General features: G+C 54.2%; 1 protein-coding gene and 1 long non-coding RNA gene across 2 annotated transcripts; one reads left to right on the plus strand and one right to left on the minus strand.

Annotated features, from left to right (window-relative positions):
• EXTL1 (exostosin-like glycosyltransferase 1) lies at positions 1-12,715 on the minus strand. Its single transcript, XM_008565950.1, has 11 exons — positions 11,129-12,715; positions 7,181-7,271; positions 6,771-6,878; positions 5,784-5,903; positions 5,109-5,241; positions 4,807-4,913; positions 3,979-4,068; positions 3,191-3,277; positions 2,642-2,802; positions 1,448-1,616; positions 1-1,280 (listed from the first exon to the last, which is right to left on the minus strand). The coding sequence occupies exons 1-11, from the start codon at positions 11,902-11,904 to the stop codon at positions 1,098-1,100; spliced, it is 2,025 nt and encodes a 674-aa protein (XP_008564172.1). The 5' UTR covers positions 11,905-12,715; the 3' UTR covers positions 1-1,097.
• Positions 12,716-13,261: 546 nt separating this feature from the next.
• On the plus strand, positions 13,262-16,008 carry LOC103585083. The gene is made up of 2 exons (XR_550038.1): positions 13,262-13,389; positions 15,663-16,008. It is a non-coding gene; the product is annotated as an uncharacterized LOC103585083 (long non-coding RNA).
• The last annotated feature ends 4,561 nt before the right edge of the window (positions 16,009-20,569 follow it).

A 20,569-nucleotide genomic window follows, 5' to 3' on the forward strand; every position in this document is an offset into this window, starting at 1 on the left:
TGAGGGGGCAAGGACATGCGCTTTATTTCGGAAGCGATAATTCCAGTTCCAGGTGGATGAACCCTGGAGGGCCCAGCGTCCACCCCATTCTTCCCTCACCTACAGGGTGCTTGGGACACCCCCTTCCATTCCCGCCCAGCCCATTTAGAAACGGCCCCTTCTACTGGGTTCCAAGTGTGCAGGTCAAAGGGGCGGAGCTGTTTTTTCACATCCTTCCCCCAGTTTTCAGAACTCGGGCTGCACACACGGATAACCCTGCAAGTCCCCCTACCCTCCGTCTAACCCGCGCGTGTTTAAAACTCCAATCCGTTTCCTGGAGGAGGGAGTGCGGGTCGGCGCTGACCTCTAGTGGTCCAGGCAGGTAATGCAGGGCGGGCGGACGTGCCTGAGCCGGGGTCCCCATCCCCGTCTTCTCCCCCCATTCCTGACTTCCCCGCACCTCTTTGATCCTTCGCAAAAGACTGAGCTGACAACGCGGGCAGCTGCCCTTCCTGGACTGGGAACCCTGAGGAGTGGGGGACGGAGTTTTGTCTCCTGGCACACCCTGTCCCCACTACCGCCCCGCTGGCATAGGGCCGAGTTAATGTCTCTCCACTTAACTATTTGTCAAATATTTGCGGCGCACCTGCCAGGCCCTCCGCGGCTCACAGGCTGGTGTGACGGCGGACACACTGCCAGGCAGAGTGAACAGGCAGGGACTGCGACAAACCCTGGGCTGCGAGAGCGGAAGGGAGGAGCCTGAACTCATCGGGGGCGGGGACGAAGGTCGGGCAAGTCCCTGGAGGAGGCGAGGATCTGAAAGACAAGGAGAAGTTAGCTCCGTGGAGGAACAGAGCCCCGCACTCCAGGTCAGGGGGTCGGCCCACGCACAGGCGCAACCAGCTCTGCGCAGGCGGCCCCTCCTACAGCTGCCGGGGGCGGGGACGGGGTGCGACCCCGCCCCCCAGGCAGCCACGGCTGTGATTGGCCAATCGGGATTTGACGTGTTGGCCGACTGCTGCCATGATTGGCTGTCCGATGTCCCCCGGAGGGGCTGAGCTCGCCGGCAGGTGCAGTGCGCCCCCTGGGAGCGGGGCTAGCATCTCCCTGGGTCCCTGCTAGGGCTTCTCCAGGCTGCGGTACTTCTTGCGCTGCACCGACACCGGGTCCTTGAACAGCACCGGATCCAGACGCAGGCGAGAAGACACTAGGGGCATGTGGCCAAACCCTGCCGCCAACTGGTTGATACAGTCCTGAGTTGCCGGCTGCAGCTCTGGCCCTCTCCCGGGGACCTCGGGAGGCTAAGGAGAGGAGAAATGCGTTAATGGGCTTCTCTGTCCTTCCGAACCTCCACCCCACCCCTCTGCAGCAAGAAGGATCTGGATTAGACAGTGAGAGGAAATACCCCCTCCCTTCCTCCTCCAGCCAGTGCCCTCCCAGTACCAACCCGCCCCTCTTGGCCCCTCACCAGTGGAGCGGCCTCCTGGTGCTGCTTGCCATAGGGCACCTTGATAGGGGGCAGCTTGGTGACTGCCGCTACTAGGAAGTTCATCAGGACGTCAACACAGGTGGGTGCCTCATCTGCCAGGGTCCTCAGAGCCTTGGGCAGGGCATGGGTGAAGAGAGTGTGGTAATACCTGGGCAAGGGGGGAGGACAGGGAGAGGCTGCAGCCAAGTTGCCCCCCACCCCCCGACCCCATTCTCCTTCCTGATCTCAACTCTCCCTTTGACCCCAATCCACAAGCCTCTTGCAAAAACCCTGTTCCCCTCTGAGCCCTGCCGGCCTCAGAGAGCTCCCCTCCCTAGTGTGAACAGCTTTCCACTGTTTTGTGCCCGGTGGCTCTTCTGCAGCCACTCCCTGCCCATTCTCTCACAGCTCCTTAGGGCCCCCACCGCTGGGCTCTGAGCTCTGAGCTCTGAACTCAGACAGCGCCACATTTCAGGGGGGTAAGGGGTGGGATCAGCTGGTTTCAAAGCCATCAAACATGGTAACCCAAAGACTAGCTTCAGGAAGGCCATGGATTAACCTGCTCCAGGTGAGCCACACTTCACATGGCTCACCCTACAGGACAACCTGAGCCCACCCTGCAGACATTAGGGTTATTCTTCACTTCTTATTCACTGAGAATTCCCTGCAGAGCTCTTGGGTAAATCTACAAGAGGTTCCATGTTACACATATTTGATTTAAACACGTTTAAAGAACCCCTCTAAAGAAGGCCTCCAGAATTCAGTGCCTGCTCCAAGACTGGGGTGCTTCAGGCAGCTTCTGGAAGGTCTGAGATGGCCCCCAACCCATCACACCACATTTATAAAGCATCAAGACCATTCCCTTGTCACACCACCACCACCATCAAACCCAAAAACTGTCCTTACCCACTGTATGGCTCTGTTTAAAATAACACTAGCTACCCTTTGTTGAATATCTGTGTGCCAGGGACTTCCTTTGATGATCACACCAGCCCTGTGAGGTGAATACATCCCGTTTTACAGATGAGGAAACTGAAACTCAGAGAAGTGAGGTGACTTGCCCAGAACTACACAACTGGGAAGTGACCGATCTGGGCCTCGAGCTTGGACCTCTGGGCTCTAGGCCACCCTGCTCCTGGTTCGGGGAGGGGGTCTCTGTCCCTGTGATTCCCATGTCAGGACAGGCATCTGTACCTATGGTAGAAGGCAGCTGTGGTGAGAACCATGGAGAATTCATTGGCCCTCTCAGCAGTGTAGCCCCAGCTACCCCGGGCCTTGTCCCAGAAGTGGCTCCAAGTCAGAAAGCCCACCATCCGCTCTGGGAAGCTCTGCCACACCACAAAGGCAAAGTCCACCTGGGGAGGGATACAAGTGAGCTGTGAGAAAGGACTTCCTGACCAACCAAGAACATCCAGAGATATGGAGGCAAGGCTGTCCTGGCCGAGGGGCTGGACTCAGGGGACAGCCTCAGGGGAGGGGAGGTGGGAGCCAGTACTTGGAACTGGCTAGAAGGGTAGCATGAAAGTTGCCCAGAGATGCTTAGGGGAACTTTTTCAGCTGGGAGCCACAAAAACAATGTTCTCAAAAGAGTCTGGAAAGCCCGTTAGATTTCTAAAGATGAGGCTGACTGGCTTGCTGGGGTGGTTTTGAAAGCAAGAGCCAGACCTCCCAGCTCCGGCAGCCCCTCAGACAGAGCTCCTCCATTCCCACTCCCACTGGGCTCCTGCTGGGCCCAGCTCTCACCTCACTTGTGGAAAGACTGCTCTGGGCATCGAGGCTGAGGACGGCATCAGTGCCGATGGTGCTGTACGGGAAGAAGCGATCGCTGACCTGCAGTGGGGGGTGAGGGTGGCTCAGCTGTGGGGACCCCCCCCATATACAATAAGCAGGAGCCATTCAGGAATGGTGTAGAAGGAAAGGCCATGAATATAGCCAGCCTGCCCAGAACTCGCTCTGGGACCTGGGCAACTCATTTTACCTCTCTGGATTTGTTTGCCCTTTGCTAAAATGGGGCAGTAGTCTCCAGGGTCCCTTCCAGTTTTAACATCTTAAGATTCCTCTGTTGCCACATTAGATACTCATGTCAACCCTGGGAGGGGTTGTCAAACATCCTTCACTTGAAAGAAACAGGTCCAGAGAGATGAAGGGACTTGCCCCGAACCACACAGCAAGCAGGTAGCTCAAACCAACCCAGGTTCTCAGAAGCCACCCCTCCCTGTCTCAATTTGCTGTCCTCTGCCCATATTTCTTCAAGATCCCAGGTTTCTCTCCTGTCCCTCATCTGAGACACTGATGTACCTCTCTGTCTTCCCTCAACACGTAAACCCCTATGCTCTGGAAGCACAATTCACAAGGGCCAGGGAGGAAAAACAATCATTACTATTAGACCTTCAGCTGAAACCTACTATGTCATTTCTTCAGGCTCAACTTGAAGTCCAGCTTTTGCTCAGGCCCAAGTAAAACACCCCGCGTGTACCCTCCCCAGTTCCCAGCATTAGCCCCTTCCTTCCATGCCCCTCCCCATCCCTCACCTTCCTGTGCCCCTCAATGACTGCCAAGGGCACTGCTGTCTCTGGCCACGTGGACGGGAGTGGCCTCTCGCTGCTCCAGAGAACCAAGATCTAGGAGGAAAGGGGGGTGTTCCTGAAGTCTGGGGTCTGGGGCAGAATGGGGGTTCCCAGGAATGATTTTTCTCAGGGTAAAAGAAGTGTGGGAGAGCAGCTGGATATGTGTGTATGGGAGGATGGCTTAGTTGGATCCAAGGCCCTTTCACCGCTGCCCTGCCCTTGCCCTGGCCTTCTTGAAGGCAAGTATGCTGGTGACACAAATGTAGCTACCTGTGGCGTTAGAACTGAAGAGTCGGTTGTGGTAGCCCCTGGCCTGACTCCATGCCCCATCCCCATCTTCTCTCTAAGGTTGTCATGCTCCTCCGCCAGCTCCTTTATCATTCCCAGCCCAGCTCCACTGTCTCGTCTGTGACACTGTTCCTTCTGCGCCCTGGCTGAGCTCACTGCTCCCTTCCTCTGCAAGTACTCTCAAGAGTCTACCTGGCTTCTCTGGAAGTGAGATTTGACATCTGTGTGCCAGGGAATCCTGACTGAATCTGAACCTTGGGACAGAATCTTTCCTGCTTTTTCTTTGCATCGAGCCCAGGGCCTAGCCTCAGAAGATGACTGCTGAGTGAGTGAATGCATGAATTAATGAATGCTTACTTCTCCTGTCTCCCCAAGAGGCACTTGCCTTTTAGACGGCTCCATCAATTTCCATGGGAGTGGGGAAAAAGAACAAGAAACAAGGGCCCTTCCCTGTCCCTTGCGCCCACCCTGGATCCCCAGACTCCAGCTGACAAGGGGGCAGACCTGGGCACAGTGCTGAGAGCCTGCCACCGCCTGGATGAGCTTCAGGGGGGGCTGGCCTGGGGCCCCCACCCAGATCAAAGCGCTGAATCTGCCCTCGGGGCAGGAGCCTGGGAGAAGGAGACACAGGCTATTAGGGTGGGAGGGGACAGAACCCCATGGAGAGTGACCCGAGTGAGGGACCCCAGGAGCCAGGAGAGATGTTGGGGGTTCCGGGAGAGTCTTGGTGGGGCTCAATGGATGAGGCTGGGGCAGACTTGGGGAGAGTTGAGGGGACTTCAAGTTGTCCCCTCCCCAAGGCATACCCTGTTGCAGGTGGTAGAAGGGGAAGTCATGGAGGCTCCTGGAAAAAGTGGGCAAGGCCAGGAGTGCCCCTGGTGGGCTGTTCCACAGGAGTGAGGGGCGAGCAGATGCTCCAGAGACTCGGTCCTGAATAATCTGTGAAATGAGAGAAGGGCTTGCAGAGGGGGTGGCCAGTGTGGCCATGGCCACGCTTCCCCCTTCAGGCTCTGGGGAGGGTGGCAGACTCCTGGGGGCAGAAGGGTTCAGAAGCTGCAGTCCAGAGTAGAGGGCACTCCGTGTTGGGGTTCCAGAGGTGGCAGGTGGTGGTGGGCTTTCTGCCTCCCTTTCCTTCCCCACTCAGGGCAGACATCACTAACAGGTCATGACTTTCTTTCTGGACTCCGAATCCCTCCCAAAACAGCACCCCAGGCAGGCACTGTGGATCAACTGGAATTGGCATGTGCTTTGAAATCTATTTGCCACAGCTGTCCCCTCTACCAATGGGGAAACTGAGGCCAATATTGGAGAAGAAACTTGTCCAAGATCTCACAGCCAAGTCTCAGATTCATCCCAGAAGCATCTTCAAGGGGGAACCCAAACACTGGGGCAGTAGAGATGTTTGGAGAGAGGAGTATGGAGGAGGGACAGGTCAAAGCAGGAGTCAAGGGCCAGGGCCCCCATCAGGTGAGTCCCCTCACCTCCAGAGTGGTATGGATGACCTTCTCCACTGAGGAGAAGTAGGCATCCCATAGAAACTGGGTCTGCTGACGCAGGGCGAGGACCCGTGCAGGGGGCATCTCCTGGAGGGCAGCCAGGACCTGAGGCACAGAGGTAGAAAAGGAGGAAGTCTGGGACCTTGTCAGGCCCTGACTGACCCTAGGAGGGGGAAACCTGGGGCCAGAGACCTGGGAACCAGAGCCCTTTCCCCATGGTTGTCCCAGTGGCTAGGGAGCAACCACCCTTGGCCAAGTCACAGGTAATATAGTAATCGAGCGTTCAGGGGTCACACAGAGCTGGGTTTAAATGCCACTTAGTAACCATGTAACTATGATCAAACCTCTCTGAGTCTCAGTTTCCTCATATGTAAAATGGGGATAATAATAGTACCTCCCTCATAGGATGGTCATGAGGATTAAATCAGATGACAAGCATTGAGTGCTTAGTACATTGTAGAGGCTCAGTAAATAAATGGTGGCTGTCATTACCCCCTACACGGTTCTCACCTCCCAGGGGATTCAAGGCAGGCTTGCACATATGTTTTTCAGGACTGGGAAAAATTAGTTTCATCAGATTAAAAAGTCATCGCACATTTTACTTTCCCATGTCAATCCCCACGGAGGCACTCTGATTTTGGATTTTTTTGTAGCTTTCTTTTAAATTGGGTATTTAAGTAGTCATGGACCACTGGAGCTAGGCCCATGGAGATCATTTGGTCTAACTTATCCCATTGTAGAGATGGGGAAACTGAGGCTGAAGGAGGATCAAGAGTTGTTCTCAGAACACTTAGGAGTATCTACCTCTATCTGATCCTATGGGAGCCCCAGAAGTGGTGGGGGGGAGAAATTCATCATATACATAGATGGGGGATAGGAATGAGGACTGAGGCCAGCTTGGGGGCCAGGATTCTAGGGTCCCACCCATGTCCTGGGTCCAGTCCCCACCCTGCAGGCAGGGCTCTCAGCTACCTGAAGTCGGAGCCTCTCATCAGCTACAATGGCCGCCTTGGTCCAGTCGATGACCTCGGAAAAGGGCAACTCCCAGCGGGGACTGAGAAGCACAGGGATGCAGCCAGCCTGGGGGGCAGAGGGGTCAGTGGGGAGCCCAATGCCCCCCTGCAATACCCCCTTCCAGTTCAAGTCAGCATCTGCTGTTGGTGGGGGCAAGTGGCAAAGAAAAAGGAAAATGTGTTTTGCGGGGTGGGGCGTGGGAGATGTTGTTTGCAGAGGATGCAGTAAACGTGGCCACAGGCACACCCGAATTGCAGAGTAAAGAAGTGGGCAGCCCACTGGTCCTTCCCATTGGCCTGGCCCAGAGCACCCTGCCCACTCGGGAGTGTGGGGGAACAGGCTGGGGCATGCCCAAATTGGGGTTGTACCTGCAGGGCTTGCAGAAAGTGTGAGGCATCAGGAAGGTGGCCAGGGATGAGGCAGAAGGTGGCGTTGGGCAGTGTTTCCCTGGAGTGAGTCCTAAGGGGGCACATGAAGAGGTCCCCACACACAAGAGCCTGAGACAGCTGCCCCTCACCCCACTGGCTCCCTCAATGCCCCCCCGCCCACATCCCACACCAACATTCCCAGACTCACAAGGTGCAAACCCACCCTGGTTTTCTCATACGTTAATAAACACGCATACACACATACAGCCACACACTGACAAAAACCAAGCCTCACACTGGCCCCATATGTACGGTCAGACTAAGAGGCAGAAGCCCTGGGTTCTAGTTCTGCCTCTGCCATTGGTGGCCTTAGACACTTCCTTTCCCTTCTCTGGGCCTCAGTTTCCCCATCTGCAAAATGGGAGGCGATGGGATCTGATGTTTCCAAGGCCCTGTCTGACTTGGATGTGCATGAGTTTGCCCTCCCTTTACCCTGCCACACGCAGACCTTTGGGCATCCCTCTCCTGAGTGGCCTCCATGCCCAGCCTTCCCCTAAGCCCATAAAAGCCCAGGCCCATGAAAGCCTTCTCTGTCACGAGGTGGGCTGGGCCCCCAGCCTGAAACCACACAAGAAGCTGTTGCCCAGAAGCCTCCTCGCCCAGAGTACAAGTCTCCTCTGTTCCTACACCTCCTCCCCCCAGCCCCAGGGCCACACTCAGGCTGTGCATGCCTGTGGGGGAGGGGCAGGAGTCACAGCCTCTTCAGAGCCACCTCCCTGGGATCGCTCACCCAGGGAACCATTGTCCATGACCCAGTAGCTGGGAGGAGGCTGGGGAGGAGAAGCACCAGGATCCCTGGGCTCACAGGCCTGCTTAGAGTAGGACTGATCAGTAGGGCCCAGCAGGTCCCAGGACCCTCAGCTACAGCCCATCTGGTTCTGAGCCAGGGGCTGGCTGGTTAGCTCATTTGGTTAGAGCATGGTGCTGTAACACCAAGGTCAAGGGTTTGGATCCCCATACTGGCCAGCCACAAAAAAACAAAATAAAAAGAAGAAGTAGACCCGAGAGTACGCAGGCAGTCTCTGGACCAATCCCCATTGAACAGATGGGGAGACTGAGTCCCAGAGAGACCCAAGGATTGACTCAGGGTGACAGAAAGGGTTGGGGCAGAGCTGGGACTAGAACTGACATGTGCCAACTCTGGGAGTACGCAGGCAGTCTCTGGACCAATCCCCATTGAACAGATGGGGAGACTGAGTCCCAGAGAGACCCAAGGACTGACTCAGGGTGACAGAAAGGGTTGGGGCAGAGCTGGGACTAGAACTGACATGTGCCAACTCCTGATCCCAAGTTATTTGAACCACTCTAGAGCTACTGCTTAGGGGTCTCTGTAGGACCCCAGCCTTCTTTATGCTCCACTAGATGCTCAGATGTCCACCAGGCTCCTCCTGGAAGAAGCTATAGGTTAAACATCAGGACACCTTCACCTCATTAGGAGCCACAGCACCAGCCAACAAGGTGCAGTACCCCTCACCCCCAATAAAGCTCTAAGGGACTGAAAACCCCTAGGTTAAGGCTTCAAGGAATCCAGAGAGACAAAGCACCTACTGAATAAACAAATCCCCCATTCATTCACCCCCCCATTCCCTTTTCTGTGCCTTTGCGTGTTCTTTTCCCTCACTCTTGAGTGCCCCTCCCTGCCTGGCCAGCCTGAAGAATTCCTGCTACTCTGCCTTAATGTCTCAGCTCAAACATCACCTCTTCTGGGAAACCCTCCTTGGTCTCTCCAGAGAAGGTGCTCCCTCTCTGTTCCCACGCCTTGCATGCTGTCGTAGTAAAGATCCAAGCTAACCTCCCCTGAGCATGTGCTCCAGGCACTGTTCATTCTCATAGCAGCTCTATGAGATGGGAGCTATGTGCTGTTATTATCCTCTTTTACAGATGAGGAAACCAAGGCCCAAAGAGATCACACAGCTCTTAGGTAAGGAGCCAGGCAGGCAGCTGGTGCAGCTTCTCTGCTTAACAATGCGTGTCAGACCATTGATTTGTCTGTCTCTCCTACAAGACTGAGCTACTGGAGGACAGAGGCTGTGCTTCCCTCATCTCAGTACCCCCAGGGCCTAGAAGAGCACCTCAGTGTGTGCTAAATGAATGAATGCTCAGTGTGGTGCTAGAGGGTAGATCCAGGACCAAGGTACCAAGTGTCTGGGAGGTCAATTTCAGCATAAAGTCTAATAATGGAGCTGGCTGAGAGTGCAGCTAGTGGGTGGCCTTGGGAGGTGGTGAGTTCCCCATTAGTAGAGGTAAGTAAACAGAGGCTGAATGAACACCTGTGTGGGGGGTAGAGGAGAGTTATAGAGAGAACTTGGGCATCTGTGTAGTGACCCCTGATGATGTCTTAGATTTCTGTGACTCTGTTAGGTGTCTGCCATAGTCTCGGAGCCTCAGTGCCCAAGGGTAGTCAATGTGGCTCTACCCAGGGCCACAGGGCTCTACTGGGGCCTGGCCATAGGCAGAGCTGCATTGTGACTTCCATGTTACTTCCTAGGCACTTTGGCCTTTGCAGCCCCTCCTGCTCCTGCCATAAAAATATTAAAAATTATAACTGTGTTGGTATTAAAAACAAACACTATTATATATTAAAACATTTTCTTCTCCCTAAAAGTTCATTTTTTTCCTTCCGATTTTCAAAGAAATGAAGACATTTTCATGGGCCCCTAAAAGTGTCATGGGCCCTAGACCCTTCTCTTCCTGTGCCCCGTGGATACAGGCTGGGCAGCTTTAAAACACACATTGAGTTTATGTTAAAAAAAAAAATGGGGAAGAAACTATATACATATTATTTGAACATGCACACAGTCTCTCAGAAAAGACACACAAGAAACTGGAAACTGTGGCTCCAGGAAGGAAAGCTCGGTGGACAGGAGACAGAGTGGGAGACTTTTACTGTATACCCTTTTGTACCTTTGGAATTTTGTACCATGTGAATGAATTACCTATTCATAAAAATAAATAAATAACAATTTAAATGGGTGGGGACTTATTCCAAAGCAACAGGAGACTGTTCAACCAAGGTGGAAAAACATGGGCTTTGGAGCCAGAAGTACAGGGTTTAATCCCAACTCCACTGCTTCCAGGCGCCTGATCAGAAAAGCGAGGGGGGCTGTGGTGAACAGAGAGCCTTGTCACCAAAGGCCCTTGGCTAGCTCGCTCACCTTTCTGAGCCTTGGTTTCCTGTTCTCTGAAATGGGGATAATAAAACCTCCCTTGAAGGGATTGGCAATGATTTAGGTAAAGTGCCTGCACAGCACAGCACTTGGCCCAACGCATGCACTCCCTAAATGTTAGCTTCCACATCACCTCTTCTGGGAAACCCTCCTTGGTCTCTCCAGAGAAGGTGCTCCCTCTCTGTTCCCACGCCTTGCATGCTGTCGTAGTAAAGATCCAAGCTAACCTCCCCTGAGCATGTGCTCCAGGCACTGTTCATTCTCATAGCAGCTCTATGAGATGGGAGCTATGTGCTGTTATTATCCTCTTTTACAGATGAGGAAACCAAGGCATAGCAATTAGTATTATTTTATTATAATCATTATTTATATAAAAGTGCTTAGCACAGAGTAAGCACTATACAAGGGTGTGTTAAATAAAATATTAGGGTAGGAAGATTGGAATAAGGGAGATGGACTAAGTAGGAGTAAGTGATGTTTTATGATTTTTAAAGACCCCCAACGGAGAACTGTAAAGTCTGGATGCTCCTTGTGGCAAATCATCATCTTGGTGGAAATGCTCTCTGCTGTCTAACCTGACTCTCTCCTGCTGCAGCTGAGGACTAAGTTTGCCAGAAATAGCTTGTTTTCCCATCTCAATCTCATCCTCTACCCTGGTCTCTGAGCTTGATCCTATCACGGTCTCACTCCCATCCAGCCCCCAAGGGAAAGGCTCACTTACTGCTCGGGTCCAGGGTCTTGCTCACAGCGCCCATCCCAGGGGCAGGCAGAGGAGTTGGTGCCTGCTGTGCGCCACCCACCCCTCTCTTCTGCCAGGGCTAGCAGGGCTACCCCAGGATCGGGGCTGTGCTGCCGCAGCTGGCCAGAAGCCCCACCACGCAACGGGTGGGCTTTGGGAAGAAGCGGGAGGGCCACATCAAAGCCGGGTCGAAAGATGTCCACCGTGGGGCTGGCCTCAGCCACCATAGCTTGTCCCAACTGGAAGGTCCGGAGGCAGGTGGCTGGGTGGAGACCGAGGACCAGGTGGTTCCTGCCTCTATTCCATTGCAGAGGCACTGAGCTGCACTCGCTAGTGGAGGTGTCCGGGATGAGGAGGAGGAGGAGGCAGGCCTCAGCAGGGCTGAATGTGTGGTAGCGGGAGCCTTCAAGAGAAGCCAGAATCCTGCGATGAGTCTCAGAGATTGGTCCAGCTTCTGGGTACACGAACACCTTGAGGCCATCACCCCTGCACTTTGAGGTGTCAAAGCAGGCTCCCCAGTTGCAGCTGCCACCATGGGGGGCTTGAGGAGGTTGAGGGGCATCTTCCAGGAGCTCCCCAGGCTGGGAGAAACTCTGCAGGAGATCTGCATCCAGCCAGCGGGGCCAGCCTTGGGGGACCCCTGGCCGAGATCTGGGGGGCACTGCCAGGCGAAGAAGGGGGAAGATTCCCAGGAAGCTGAGGAGGAGCCAGGAAGCTGACAGTGCCAACCAAAGGGACTTTCTTCTCCACGACTGCATGTGGCCACCCACAGCCAGGGCTGGGGAAAGCTGGGAGGCCTCTGCCGGCAAGCTGGAAGAGCAAAGACCTGAGGGTGGGAGACTCAGTCTTCTAGCCCAGCACTCTCATGGTACAGATGGGAAGATTGAGGCCCCTCGAGAACAGGCTGCCTGCCTAAGGTCAAATAGCAAGTCACCAGCCAGGCATGAGGAGACCAGATAGGACCCAGCTTTCTGGACCTGCCTTCCTGTGCTCAGGACTTTGCTTCCTCTGCTTTTGGACAACCCAGCCAGGCTTTGCCCAACCAGCAGGGCCCCCTGCCCTTCAGTACTGCTCAGGCTGATGCAACCCCTGTCCAGACCGCAAGGCCGTGTCCCTCTGCCCTCCTGGCTGCATCCCCTGACCTTGCCCTTGACCAAGAGGAAGGCTGTCTGCCAGGCCATGGGGGACCAGTCAGGGCTCCCATGGGGGGCAGCTTGGCCGGGAAGCGGGGCTGGAAGGAAGCAGGGCTTGTCTCCCCACTTGTCCCCCTGTCTGAGCAGCTCCAGTTGCCTCTGTGCCCGCTAGCAGCCACTCCCGGGCTGTCAGCCCTGTGGCTGGAGCTAAAATTAGACCCTGTGCCCCATGTGGACCATCAGTGTCAGCTGAGGTCAGGGCTTGGGTGCAGCTAGTGTCCCCCACCTAGAGGGCTGGGAGAGCTTAGAGTCCTGGTCCTCTTCCACTCTGCTTCCGCCCCAGCTCAGGCACCTCAGTCCCTCCTTCCCCCAACCCAGCAGCTGGCCTGCACCCTCTGGCTTGGGGCTGTCATGGTGCAGAGGCCAGGGCCGTGGGGCCAACTCTCTGCTCCAAGTCTTGCTGACAGGTCATCTCCTGTTCCCTCCCCAGGAAGCATCTGGCCGGTCTAGGTCTCTTTCCTAGCTGCATCCTGGCTCCTCCCTGGCCAACCCTGATTTGCTCCTAGCTGGGAGGCTGGGTCTCCACTTAACCCCTTCCAAGCCAGTTTCCTCTATTGCTAATAATGATAACCAGCAGGTACCAGCCTCACAGTGGGTCATGAGCTATCACAGCCTCTGTCTCTCTGAATCCTCCAGCAACCTGCCAGGCCAGAGGTTTGTCTGTCATTTTTTTTTTTTTTCCTTTTAGTCTTTTTTCGTGTCTGGCAACGGATTGCAACCCTCAGTGTCGCGCCCGTACCGGACTGGGACCGGCAACGGGATCACAAACCTCGGTGCTGCGCCCGCACCTCGCTCAGCCAGTGAGCAGGAACCGGTCTGTATGTGGGATCCGAACCCTCGGCGGGAGCGCCACCGCACTCCCAAGCGGCGCACTGTAGCAGTGCACCACCGGGCCGGCCCTTGTCTGTCATTTTTTACAGATGAGAACAGTGAAGCTCAGAGAGGGGATGCCCCAGCTAAGAAGAGGCAAAGCAGGGATGTGAACCCCAAGCTCCTGACCGTTGGTGCCCCAGTTGGCTGTGTGAACGTGGGGAGTCTACACATCAGCAGGTGAGAAAGTCAACAGACGAGATAAGTGTGGAGGTATGGAGTAGAGGAGTGAGTTGGGTAAGGTGTCCTCGACTGTCCCCAGGATTGGTCCCCTCTTCCTTCAGCACCCCCACCCCCAATCTCATCCAGCTCAGCCCTTTGTTCTGGTCCATATGGGAAATTCTTCCTGAACTTGGCTCTCCATTAGTCCATGCTCCATTGAGGTATTCCCCTGGGCAGTTCCTCGGTCTGGTCTGTGCTCCGAAAGGGAAGTTCGAATGGGTGATGTCATCCACTGAGGAATTGCTGAGGTGAGAGGGGAGGCACAGACTCTGGCCACCACGACCCCAGTCTGATGAGAGAGGGCACAGAGAATCAGAGGACCTGGAGCAGAACACTGCCTCTGCCCCTGTTGGGCTGGGTGGTGTTGAGCCTCTGTCTCCTTATCTCTAGAATGGAGATAATCTCCACCAGGAGACCGTTGCCAGGTTAAATCCAGGCCTCTCCCATGGGGGCCCTCAACAGTGGTGGCTTCCTTTCCCTGCTCACCTTCCCCTGATCTCAGAGGGCTGCTGATCTGATGAGCGAGCCACCACGGAAACCTTTTGCCCTCAGTGAGCAGCCAGTCCGAGGGTGGGGCACAGTTCATACACCCGAGAATGTCCTCAAAATGGCCAACAAAGGGGAAACTGGCCTCTTGGCACTAATGGGTAGTCACTCAGTGCTAGACTGCGTTCCAGCACTCATGGGGCTCGCTCGTGCTAAAAGAGGCCCTGGCACAGCTGTCTGCTGCTCCTGCTCTGCACGCCTCCTCTGATCCCTAGCCTGGCCAGCTCCTCCTCAGCCTGCAGGAAGCCTCCCCAGTCTCCTCAGGCTGGGCTAGGGCCCCCCTCTAGGTTCTCATGCCATTTCTTCATCCCTCTATCCCCACACTCATTCATCTAACTTACGAGTATTCAATATGGGCCAGGTTCTGTGCTAGGCTCTGGGGATACAACATTAAGAGGAACAGCTAACATTCACATTACACTTACTATGTGCCAAGCACACTCTGAGCGCTAAAGTGTTATTAGCTCATTTAATCCTCTCCCCACCCCTGTGAAGGAGATACCACTTTTATCCCCATTTTACAGATGAGGAAACTGAGGCCCAGGTAGCTCAAGTAACTTGCCTAATTTCCCACAGATTAGCCTGGATTTGGACCCACGCAGTCCGTTCTTTTAAGCACTGCACCATCCTACCTCTTGAGTGAGACAGACATGCCCCACCCTTGCCAAGCTTGCTGTCCAGGGAAAGAGACCAGTAACCAGGCGGTCTGTGGGAGTGCACAGAGGGGCTGCCTAACCCAGGAGCCATTGAAGACTTCTGAGGAGTGATACCCACCCTAAGATTTGAAGGACAGCTATGGGAACAGACAGGAAATGGCAGGAGTAGTGGCAGGGGCAGCTTTTTTTACTGGCCTGTCACTCACTCATTCAACAGCTATTTAATGAGCCACTGCTGTGGGCCAGGCAGGTGCTAAGGTAGGAGTAGTGGCAGGGGCAGCTTTTTTTACTGGCCTGTCACCCCATGAGTCACTCACTCATTCAACAGCTATTTAATGAGCCACTGCTGTGGGCCAGGCAGGTGCTAAGGGCTGTGAACAAAGCAGACAAAATCTTGCCCTCATGGAGCTTACCTTCCAGGGAGGGGAAATAGGCAAGAAGCAAAAGAAACAAACAAAATATCTCATGTGCTATTTGGCAGTAAGGGCTGCAGAGAAGCAGGGGGTGGGGTTTGCAATGTTTAGTGGGATTAGTGCAGGCCTTGTGGAAAAGCTGGCATTTGAGCAAAATCCTGAGGAGGTGAGGGAGGGAGTTGAGGGTACTTCGGGGGAAAGATCATTCCAGGCAGGGGGGACAGCCAGGGCACAGGTCCTGAGGCCGGAGTGTGCCTGCTGTGTGAGAGGCAGGAACTGACCTTGCTTTCACAGCCCGGCTTGGACTCCTGGGAAGAGGAAGGGACGGGGACCCCAGCCAGGAGCCCTGTTGAGCCAGCTGTGGTGTAGGTGAGCCACGATGGTGGCTCGGACCTGGGTGGCAGGGGTGGAAGGAGTGAGAAGTAGTTGGATTCTGGATATATTTTGAGTCGGGGAAAAATGACAGATTTGCTGATGGATTGGATGTGTGGTTTGGCTGAGCCACCAGGCAGGATGGAGTTGTCATCAACTGAGATGGGGAAGATGGAGGGGGAAGTTTTGGGGAAGAAGATCAGGAGTTGGTTCTGAGGCTCTCGTTCATACTTCTCATCCCCAGCTTGCTGCATGACTGAAGAAGTAGATGGATGGACAACGTCGGGATGGAAAGGAGGCCAAGGCCAGCTGGTTAGGGGATTGGGGGGATACCCGATCCTGCTCCAGCTCGCCGTCCCCAGTCTACCATGGCTGGCTCATGCCCATGCACATCTGTGGACACACACAGAGGCCTCCTCCTACATTCTTCCCTGCAGGGAGGCTCTCAGGCCAGCTAGAACCCGGGCTTGTCTGGACTGCGATTCACATGGGGAATCGCAGTTGACCCGGGGAAGAGAAGGTGGGACATCCTGGCAGACAGGGATGAGCTGCGCTTATCCTAAAAATAAATCTCGGGGATCTGCCAAGGACTCTGGGCGTCTATTAGGCTCTTCAGTGCTCATGAAAGCCATCAGAATTCTCCATCTTGTAGTTGGACTCTGATCAATGGGACAGAAACCAACACTTCGGGGAAACAGGAGTGGGCCAGGGCAGGAAGGAGAGGACAGAAGTCAGGAGGAGAAGAAGGCCTGGACTCTGGTTCAGTGCAAGAGGCTTCCTGGAGGAGGCAGAAGACTTGTTTCCTGCAGGGCAGGGTTGAAGCAGGCCTTTGCTGGATTTGAGGACGAGGAGGTGGTCCGGGTGGCATCTCGGAGCTCTGAGCACTGCAGTGTTTGTTTCATAGCTGTGGTGGTGTCACACCTGCCTGGCAGCTGCCTGGGCATGAAGTTGCTTCCTGCCTGAGGCACCAGGTATCATTATTAGCGCCCGGGCAGAGAATGAGGGCTAACAACAACATCATGTTTGATCTGAAGTGTTCCCTCTCTGCACCCTGCTTGGCCCTCCTTCTCTCTTTTCATTCTTTTCAGGCTAGACCTGAAATCTTCAGAAGGAATGGCTCTAGTCTTCAGAGGGGAAGGGACCTTGGAGCACTATATAGTGTGGTTAAGAGCACAGCTCAAGTGCTGTTAACAAGCTGTGTGTTCCTGTGCAAGTTACTTCACCTCTTTGTGCTTCTGTTTCCACACATGTAAAATGGGGCTGCTAATAATAGCTCCTTCCTTAAGGGCTTGCTGGGAAGATTAAATGAGATAATGAATGTATAGCATTCAGCACACCATGCCTGGCCCAGAGCAGGTATCTGACAAATGGTATCTATCCTCCGTCCCTCTCCAGACCCAGGGAGGGGAGATGACTTGCCCAAGGGGCACTAAGCTGTCCATCTGGGGTAGATCAGGACCAGGACTTGAGTTTCCCCCTCCTGTCCCCTATTCTTTTTGCTTCATCTCCACCTCCCTTCAGGGAGAAAGAAGACACTTGGACTCCAGGCGATGATCACCGTGGAAACCCATCTGCTGCTTCTTGCATGCTGCCGTTTGTGCCTCCAGCTCTGGGTGTCTCACCACAGAATTAGCAAGTGTGGCGGGTGGAGGTTTTGGGAGGCTCTGAGGTCTCAGCTCTCCCTTGCTTGAGCACAGAAATGTCCAAACCACAGGGCTCCACCAGCCTCTGTGTAATCAATCAATCAGCCCCAGCTAGAGTGAGTATGCCCCGCAGGCCCCCTCAGGATGCAGAGCAGTCCCTGCTCATAGTGGGGAACACATACCTGGGCCCTGCCTGGTGCAGGACTGGGGAAGCAGCCCAGGGGACCCAGGGAGCGGGGGTGGGGAAAGCAGGCTCTGGCCTCTGCTCCTCTCCCAGGCACAGCTATGTGACTTTTTTCTGGGCCTTCACTTTCTTATCATCAGCCTAAATGGGTAGCAGGATGAGGCTATCCAGAGCAAAAATACGTGGAATTCTTACAAGTAATCCTGATCTAGGTTGGAAGGTCATGCCTTCCATTTCCCATCCTGTCAACACTTGACTTTGTTAAGGAGAATTACACACAACTTGGAAGTGAGGCAATGAGGAGACTGTGTGACCGTCATTGTCCCTCTGGGGCATGTCTAACAGCCCCCAAGTGCCATGTGACTCCCTAGGGGAGGGCCACTGTGTTTGACTTTTTACCCCCTATGCATGGGGGCCCAGCCATTTCATAAGTCTGAGAACTAAGGTGGTAATTTGTAGAAAACAAATAAGATACAAATGGTTTCTGACCTGTAGACATCACCCCAAAGGTTATAGGTCATGCACTGTAGAGCATTTGCTAGTTTAGAATCCATTAGCAATTGTGTTCCAGCATTCTCTGTGCTTCATTCACTGTCACCAACGAGTCCTCGGAACCAGCTTCATCGTCCTGAGAGTTTCCTCATGAATGAGTGGAATACAGCTTTGACACCTGCTCACTATGTATTTGTATGAGTTGGTTTTTTAACATTGGGAGGATTATAATTTGGAAGCTCACTGAGCTGCATTTTCCTCTTCTGTAAAAAGGGGAATTCGAGGGATGGGCTGAGACATTTGCTGACCACGTGCTAGGCACTATTGAGCTCCTTAAATCTGTAATTTCTTAAGCCTCACAGCAAACCTGGCGGGGCAGGTGGCTATTCTCCCCATTTTACAGATGAGGCAAGTGAGGTTCAGAGAGGTGAAGTAATTGCCCTGAGATTACACAGCCAGTGAGCAACAGAGCCTGGATTTGAGCCGCTGCATCACAGGGGGCTAATTCCCTCTTCACAGGTTTACTGTGGGACTCTGGGTGAGACACCATGTGTGACAGTGCTTGGCAAATTGTGCAGGTGTGTATATATGTGAATAACTACAGTCAGCCCAAGTCTATCTTCCAATCAGCCACACCTAGACATGGTCCAAGGTCTGGGCTCCCCTACCCTGGGAGGTGGGTTTCTGCTTCCTCTAAGGTGGGTTTCTGTTACCCAGAGAAAGCCAGAGGGGGTTGAGATGAGCGGCCGTCTCCATCCCCGGTTCAGCCCACGCCCCCATACACTGGACACTGTCTGTGCCTCCAACTGCAGGCTGAGCTTCTAGCCCTGGCCACTCCTTTGGGGCCTGTGCTCCTGGGGCAGGGGTCTGGGGAATAGCAGGACTGGACAAGCTGAGCACAGTACATCTAAACCCTGACCCTGAGTCATTCTGCTCCATTCTCCAGAATGTTTCACTTGAATGAGACCCTCCCTGAAGGCTCCAAAAGCCATGCCCAGCTTCCATCAAGGTAGTCCCAGGACCATCCCAGAGCAGCCCATGGGCAGACACCTCCACCGCAGCCCTGGGTGCCAAGGGGTTAATCAATGGAGCCAGCCTGGCAAATGTTTACCTAGGAGGCAGGCTGCTGTGAACCCCAGGCAATTAGCAGTCTGCTTCTCAAAGCCAAGGCAGGAAGATTTATTTCTCCTCTCCTCCCTTCCCAGGGATGTGGCTTGGCAGCTTTCTGCTGTTGGCTCTTTTTGGAGATGCCCAGAAGAGGGGTGGGAGCTGGGGGCACGGATCGGGCCTGGGGAGAAGCAGACCCAGAGGTGGGCTCGGGCTCTGAGGAGATGAAGGGAGCTCAATTCCACTGCTCTCTGAGTCTTGGCCCCACTTCAGGAGCCTGGCCCCAGACTGATATTCCTTAATAGGTGATAATTACCGCTGTAATTGATGGAGCCCCTGCAAAGGCTGGGCCCCTTACGTACTGCCTCATTTAATTCCCACACCCACTAGAGGAGCTAAGTGCTCTTATCTCTGCTTCCAGATTAGGGAAGGGAGATGCAGAAGTGAAATCACTTATCTGGGGTTACCCAACTGTTGGGTGGTAGAGCAGGGACCCAAGGTCTGTCTGACATCAGATCTGCTGGATTTTCTACTTTCCCTTATGGGAGAAAAAGCAGTTGATTTGTTGAGTACCTGCTATATGCCAGGCACTATGTTGGACACTTTATGTCTATCTCTAATCCTGGAGGAATCATTTCCTAGAATCCCTGTACTAACCATGAACATCAGAAGAGTGAGCTAGTGCAGACCATAACCTGGGAAGGATGCACAGGTGTGAATCCCCAAAATAAGAACAGATGCAGCTCGAGTTGCCTCTTGCAATCTACCGGGTATCTTCGTCGGATGTTCATCAGGTCCCGACAGCCCCACCTCCAAATGAACCCTGAAACGAGCCTCACTCCCACCTCCCTGCCCCCACCCCAGGTGAAGCTGCCCTCATTTGGCACCTACATCACTGCATGGGCCTCTGGTCTCTGCTTTCTTCTTGTCCCACTTAAATACTTTCTCCTCACAGCAGCCAGAGGGCCTTGTTAAAATATAAACCCATTGCCTCCTGGGTTTTGACTGTGTATTAGCCATGTCTTTTTCTTTTCTGTATTTTGATGCTTTGACACCAGGGCCTTGCTGACCCTGCACCCTGCAGGGACTGCTCCTCCCAGAGCTATCCAATTCCTACAGACAGTAAGCAAGTGACCCTGGAGTGTGCCTGTCAAATGCAAGCCAACCAATCAAGGGCCCACACCTCAACCACCTCCTCTATTGGGCTCTCACACTAAGGGCCACTAGTCCCCTGCCTAATCACCCCAGGGCCAGATACCAGACAACTAGGAGCAGCCCTATGCCCCAGAGCCTGCTGAAATTATTCAAACTAGTCAGTCCTAAGCCTGCTTAGCTGCCTTGCCCACTCTTTCAGAGGAAACCACAATAAAGGCTCTGGCTCCCGTTTTCCCCTGGCTCCCTCTGCCTCCTGACCGGTCCTGTTGCTTCTCACGTGGCCCCCTGTGGCATGGTGTGCCCTTCCAGTTGTCTCCTGATCTGTTGGCCTCACCACACCTAAATGATAATAAAATGTATATTTCAAAGCAAGCCTCTAGTGGCTTCCATCATACTTAGAATAAAATTCAGGCTTCTTTTCATGGCCTAGAATGCCCTCTGTGATCTGGTGCCTGCCTGACCTCCAGGACCTTGTTTCCTGTGCCCCCACCCCCCGCCCCACTGTGCTCCAGACTTCTTTGTGCTCCTCAGACCCAGCAAAGCTGTTTCCACCTTAGGGCCTTTCCCCTG

The sequence above is a fragment of the Galeopterus variegatus genome, unplaced genomic scaffold (assembly GCF_000696425.1).
Source record: "Galeopterus variegatus unplaced genomic scaffold, G_variegatus-3.0.2 Scaffold216, whole genome shotgun sequence".
In the NCBI taxonomy this organism is placed as follows: Eukaryota; Metazoa; Chordata; class Mammalia; order Dermoptera; family Cynocephalidae; genus Galeopterus; species Galeopterus variegatus.